Source organism: Octopus bimaculoides, chromosome 3, assembly GCF_001194135.2.
Source record: "Octopus bimaculoides isolate UCB-OBI-ISO-001 chromosome 3, ASM119413v2, whole genome shotgun sequence".
In the NCBI taxonomy this organism is placed as follows: Eukaryota; Metazoa; Mollusca; class Cephalopoda; order Octopoda; family Octopodidae; genus Octopus; species Octopus bimaculoides.
In genome coordinates, this window is record NC_068983.1 from 97,314,903 (window position 1) to 97,321,996 (window position 7,094).

The 7,094-nt window shown below is 36.6% G+C and overlaps 1 protein-coding gene across 2 annotated transcripts in view; it reads left to right on the forward strand.

Annotated features, from left to right (window-relative positions):
* LOC106873764 (uncharacterized) overlaps window positions 1–7,094 on the forward strand; it is a 20,301-nt gene that overhangs the window by 2,012 nt on the left and 11,195 nt on the right. The window contains exons 2-3 of one of the 2 annotated variants that reach the window (XM_014921266.1): window positions 315–421; window positions 5,267–6,131. In XM_014921266.1, coding sequence (XP_014776752.1) covers window positions 5,272–6,003 — 732 coding nt within the window. In that variant the 5' untranslated portion in view covers window positions 315–421; window positions 5,267–5,271 and the 3' untranslated portion in view covers window positions 6,004–6,131. The remainder of the gene's footprint in view (window positions 1–314; window positions 422–5,266; window positions 6,132–7,094) is intronic. The other variant, XM_014921265.1, reaches the window with a different exon arrangement.

Sequence of the window (7,094 nt, forward strand, 5' to 3'; positions counted from 1 at the left end):
TGATTAAGTCGATTACATCGACCCCAATGCGTAACTGGTACTTATTTAATCGACCCCGAAAGGATGAAAGGCAAAGTCGACCTCGGCGAAATTTGAACTCAGAACGTAACGGCAGACGATATACCGCGAAGCATTTCGCCCGGCTTGCCAACATTTCTGACAGCTCACCGCCTTTAATGATGAGGATGATGATGATGATGATGATAACAATAATAACAATAATAATAATAATAATAATAATAATAATAATAATAATAATAATAATAATAATAACAACAACAACAATAATATATATATATTTTTTTAATTTCTAGCTACGCGGGCTCGAAAAGATACGGAAAATAGGAAGAAACGTTAAAGAAGAAACTTGTAACACCGTGTGGAGTGGGACGGATAAGTTATTTAAGAACTTAATCAATAGGTATAATCGGATGAATTAAAATCTATGAAACACAAATATTTAGACAGGACAAATTTAAATAAATATACGTAATATATGATAATGAAAGCGAGATATTTATATAAAAATTAAAATTTCATTGATATCGATGAGGGTAGCCACGTTCTTGATTACGCTTCCTTCTACTTTTTATTTGTACTGTCCAAAGATGGAGCTTTCAAAATTTTCCAAAGGCTTGGGATTATAACGAGCAAGTGAAAACCCACGTCCTCTGCATCGTTAAAATATTACACTACGTAAAGTTTATTCGGTATTTATACTAGTATTCTGCTTTCTTTTTATTCTGTTGAAAGTGCAAACCCTTATTCTTCTCGATTCGTACTTCTTTTGCAGATTCCTGAGATTTGTTTTTCCAGTGAATGGTTGTGAATTGCATTTCCTTCTGAGAACAGAATGATTTCTCGCTAATGGATATTTATTTCTCTTTCATAACGATGTGAATTATTTGCCACTGAAATATATTCCTTCTTCACAGATGTTTTGCTCCAGCTTGCATTTTTATAGCGTTTTAAATGACTTTTTCTGGCGAAATTTACTTATCCCTTTCAGCCATTATAGGGTCCCCATTCCATCATAAGATGGTGAGGTTCTGCTACGAGTGGGTACAAAATGGTAGTTATTGTTGTTGGTGTCGTTTCTTAACCGGTTCTAGTTGCGAAAGAGACTTTAGGGTCTCATGTTATGATCTTGGTGATAAGGAAGAGAGAGTTTTCTTTGCCAACTCACGAATAGAGTAGACAATGTCCACGATGTCTTCTTTTTGTTGGTGGTTTTGTGAAGAAAGCCTTTAAACGGATTTTTCTTACATCCATGTAGCAAGTCGTCTGCCTTGGATACTGAGTTTTAATTTTTTCTAAGCGCCACTATAGGACTCATTACTGGTATTGTTTTGTAATCTTACAGGGTCATGAGAACTTTATGTCTACGGTATTCCCATACAACCACATATCACCAACTGTTACATCAACACTGATCACGTACACATATTGCGGCTGGAGAAGGTGACTACTATGTCGACCTCTCACTACCACTATTCAGGAGTAGACTTCATCACGCGGTCTGACGGTGACCCTTACAATTTTTTTCCCTAAATACTACTGGTCCAGTTTATGCGTTGTTACGAACTAGAAAATTTGGGCTGGTGCTCTCGAGCCGGTCCCTTGTTTTAAAGATGAGCCTGTAGTCTATTTCAAAGATGATACACATGCCCCTTTAAAGAGGCATGTGTCCTACCTCTTACAATGAAAGATATAACACTTAAAATACACGAAAGGACTGTTCCCAACTATTGCTTGAATAGAGGGAGGAAAATGTAATATTCAGAGGACAAAGGAATTTTCCCATCTTAAAAAAATATTGAGTGGTGAATAGATAGATATATGGAGTTCTCTCATTCAACTTAGGCGGAGAGTTCTTACCCGCTAGTGGATGGATTATTTGTATCAAATTATATATTGTTTAATTTTTAAAAAAATTTCATCTTGGTGACATGACCAGGTTCAAGGCGATGGCTGAGAGCTTAGTCACTCTATCAATGCAAGAGAACGCTATCGCGCACTGAAAAGATCAGTTGGATTTTCCAAATGGGGAGAGAGATTGCTTCTACAAGCAGACGACCAGGTTCAAGGCGATGGCTGAGAGCTTAGCCACTCTATCAATGCAAGAGAACGGTATCACGCACTGAAGAGATCAGTTGGATTTTCCAAATGGGGAGAGAGATTGCTTCTACAAGCAGACACAATGGCGAGCTTCTTCTGCACTGTTTCGGACTGGCAGCTGAAGTTTCCGCAGCACATGGTACCAACATTGCTCCAATCAGACATGGTCATCACCGCTGAAGCAACAAATTAATTGTGTATACTGCAAGTTACAATACTCTAATGTGAAGAAATTTCAAGGAAGTGCTAGAACAGTTGTCAACTGCATGTTGGGACATGAGAGGTTCTATTTTGTAACTTGACATCTTGCACCACCTTACTAACAAATAACTAGTTGATTGTTCAGGAGGACCTGGGCAAAATCCTTTTCTGCTTTACTTGAATTATATTGTAATTTAGCAAATGTTTATTCATCTAATTGGAAATTACTTTGGAGAACTGTTTGTAGATTACTGGCAGACAAATGCTGGGACGATATTAAGAAAGTTCCTTTATTCATGCATCTTGCAGACGTCGTTATCCTATAGGTAAGGAGCCATCTAGGCATCTGGTCTGGATTGTTTAAAAGTGTTAAAGGATCATTTACTTAGAAGTAAAGTATACCAAACGACAACCATAAAAAATTATGGATATTGTTAACATTCATAGTATTAGGATGTTGTTAATATCCAGTCGTTCGCAGTTCTGAAATTGTTTAAAGTAAGATTAAAATCCGATGCTGTAACGGTTTGGAGAGAAGACTTCTTATTTTCTATTGTTGAAACATTGTTACTTTGAACTCCATTAGTCAATTTTAGCCTCATATGATAAGTTGTGTTGCCGATGCTGCAAAAACCTTTGCGATTTGCAATAGGTGAATCCAAGACAAACTTTGCTTGGTATGATACTTTGTATAATAGCCTAGTAACAAATCTGGCTTCACTAAGGTTTTAATAAAAGTAGGTCGACTATCATTATTTGGCAGCTGTCATAACTAACCAACTCCTGGAAGAGGTTGGAGGTATTTTGTATTACGGTGTCTAATATTTGAGCGGTGTAGATGATTATATCAGGCGCTTCATCTCCTTGCTTCTGCACATTTAGATTTCGAGAGACACTGCTGCGGAATACAAATATGTTGAAGGGCATTTACTAGTACTGAGCACATAAATATTCTGTCTAAATAGAGAGTCATTGTTACGCTTATGCTCTAGAAAATCTGAAACCAAAGTGATTAGCAGTAGTTAGCACGACACTAACAGAAATCAAATTGTTAATGGGAGCAATCTTTAATATGAACAAGACTTGGAGGCCTTTAACTCGTTTGTTAGAGACGCTAGTTCATACAGGTCAGTATCATTTGTTGAGCCGAGTGTCCGTTGAAGTTTCTTGCAGTATGCTTTTATCCAAATGTTCAAGTGATATGAAATAGGAAGAGACTATAAATATTGTGATCAGTCTCACACAGAAATTAGCTGAGTGAAAGCTATTGCTAACCGTCTGTCTTTTTCCATTTTGCATCTGACCGGATCCGGTCCTCAACTTTTCCATTTCTTATAGAAAAGACGGTTTCCAGGGGTAATAATGTCCATCTAATACCAATGTTAGGAAATCCAATCACCATGCATCCATTCAATGTTAGGTAATCGATAACTTGTGCAGTTATATCCAAAAGCCATTCTCGCAACTAGAATGGATATCACTGTCAGAAGAGTCCGTCCTGGAGGTCATGTCATCTTGTTCTAGCAAGGACGTTTTCGTTGGTACAGAGAAACTGGTAGTTTCTTCTACGTAGTTGCAATGATAAAAGAGGTAATGTGGTAGACTAAGAACCTCAAGTTTTACATGTATCTCTTAAGATCGAAGATGAGGATATGTACTGCCATCCAGTGAAATGTACAGAGAGGACGTGGGGAAAGCGACCTGCTTGATATGGGTGGATAGGATTTGCTTTGATATGGTACTGTAGGCTATCTACCGAATAATGGAGGTGGGCACCTAATTTTCGTTGTCAAAGACATCTGAAATTCATAATAGGCCACAAGCAGGGGTTCAACCTATAGAGACCATTCCATATTTTATTTCTTTGTATATTCCTTTTTGTTGTGTTTCAGGATTGTCTTTATACTTGATGTAATTCGTTTTGTAATTTCACTCACTCAACGTTACGGTGGCGATAATGAGAACGGTGTTACTATTAATTTTTAAAATATGATGTTATAGGAAATTATCTATTTTTCAATGTTTAATTTATATCAAATTTTTAAAATGTCCTTAAAAATATTGTTGTATAATAACCATAGTTCCAACCCACACCATAGTTTATATGGCTTTGTCCATCTCCCCACATTTCTGTGACATTCATGTTGTTGAAGTATGTACTAAAATGGTCCGCGTAGAAATGATAAAAAGAATTCTTGTTCTTGTCATTAACATAATTAAGGTGGCGAGAGAGCAGGATGGTTAGCACGCCGGGCAAAATGCTTCGGGGCATTTCATCCCCCTTTACGTTCTGAGTTCAAATTCCGTCGAGGTTGAGTTTGCTTTGCATACTTTCGGGGCGCATAAAATAAATATTTGTCATGTACTAGGGTCGATATAATCGACACGTTCCATCTCCCAAAATTTCAAGCCTTGTGTCTATAGTAAGAAGGATTATTATTATTATAATTAAGGCAGCGAGTTGTCAACATTGTTAGCAAGCAGAACGAAATGCCGCCAAGCAATTTTCTCTTCATATTCTGAATTGAAGTTCCTCGAAAATTTCAGGCCTTGTACCTATAGTAGAAAGGATTATTATTATTGCTGTTGTTGTTGTTGTTGTTGTTGTCGTCTTCATCCTACTCCTCCACTTCTTTCTCGCCTCCTCCTCCCCCTCATTATTATTATTATTATTATTATTATTATTATTATTATTATTATTATTATTATTATTATTATTCGTGGTGGTGGTGGTCGTCGTTGTCGTCATCGTCGTCGTCTAGGTAATAGTAGTAGTAGCAGCAGCAGTATTAGTAGTAGTATTAGTAGTAGTAGTAGTAGTAGTAGTAGTAGTAGTAGTAGTAGTAGTAGTAGTAGTAGTAGTAGTAGCAGTAGCAACAGCAACATTGCATTATTGTTATTTTGATTATAATAATAATTGAAAGTATATCCTATATAATTATATAAGGTTCAATGCGTAAGCAGCACTACAAGTCTCGTGGTCCTTTAACTGACATCTTGGCCATCAGTGGATTATTTCCCGAAGAAAACAGAAATGAAGTTGAACAAGATCTCGCCAAACAAAAATATGTCTACTGGAGATTGAGAGAAATTAAAGAAGAGTTGAAGGATCCCAAATTTCACCGAATTTTGAAGCGTTTCTCAACTCTGTTTCGTACCCCTGAGAATATTATTTTTCGATGGTTCTTTTACTGCAAACTCACTAAAAGACGTCAGGTGGAACGATTTCCTGGGCTTGCAAAACTTAACAAGAATGAAAAACTAACAGATGGTTTCGTTTCAATCTACGAAAATCGATCCATTACAAAATATAACAAAAATGAACTTATGGAAAAGATTTCGGGAACTGAGAGTGACGACAGCAAGGACAGTTGTTTATTCGAAAAACTCATACGAGATCTGAAACATATACATTCGGATGAAATTCAAGTAATCAAAGATGAACTTATAGCAGAACTCATAGATCTGAAACCGGCTTTGGAGGTTGAATTACGCGCTATCAAACCGCTTGATATCAGCAAATTTAGAACAAAAATACCTATCCCTCAATTACCCGTTGAAGACAAACACATTTCAACCCAGCCATATACCTTCGGTTTCTTCTGGAATAAAAGCCGTTTCCATACACCGCTTCCATTCCACACTAGGAAGTTAGAGCCAATTGACATTGATCTTTTAGGGTAAAGGAATTGATAATTTAAACAGTACAATGCTTTATGCTTATTTTTCGAGAATCTGGTTCATATGAAACAGTAAGACTTTGGAAACATTCAGAGATACGAAATCAACAGAATTTTCAGCCCATGTATCAGGTACGTATAGCAACATCTTTATCAATGAAAATTCTTCTTTTAAGAAGATAATTTTACATTCCATATAATCAGAGTCAGTTTATTCTATATAGGCTTGGCTTAGCTGTGTGGTTATGAAGCATGCTTCCCAACCATGTGGCTTCTGCTATAGCCCCTGCTGGACCAAAGCTTTGTCAGTGGATTTCGTAGGCGGAAACTAAAAGAAGCTCCTCGTGTATACATATATAAAATACACACACACACACACACATACACACAAACACACAAATATATATATACATACAATCCAAGACAAACCAACTGAAAAGAAGAATTACATAGGGTTATGTAAGGGCGAATTCAAGAGACGTTATGCAAACCACCTATATTCTTTCAGGCACATCGATGAAAATAATGCAGCTAAGTTGGCTAGCCGCGTATAGAATTTGAAAAGCAGCTCCACACTACATACAAATAAGTTGGGAATAGTAGAGACATCCAAACCATATGTTAATGGAGCAAAGAAAGGCTATTTATGCGTAGCAGAAAGATCTCATATTCTTCTTCGATCCACCAATTCTAACACATAGCTTAATTCGAGATCTGAAATTTTTAACAGGTGTAGGCATATGGACAGGTTTCTTTCATCGAATTGGAGGACACCACCGGCTCCGGATTGAGTCCTGCAGACATAGACTTATTTTTTATTATTGTGTTCTAAACTAGTTGTATTTAATGAGCTTTTTGCAATCAGGGAGGTCATGGATCGTAATTCTTGATTTCGTTCCTTTTCTCATACCATTTTTTGCACCAACCTTTTTCACGTTTTTTCCCGTTTTTCTGATTTTCTCACTGACCAACGTCCCTTATTTTTAAAACTTATATATAACACATAAACAGAGCCTGAACGATTGCTTTAAAATACATGGCGTATTTTATAAAAATGTTTGTTTAAAATATTAGTAGTTCTTTTGGCTGTGTATT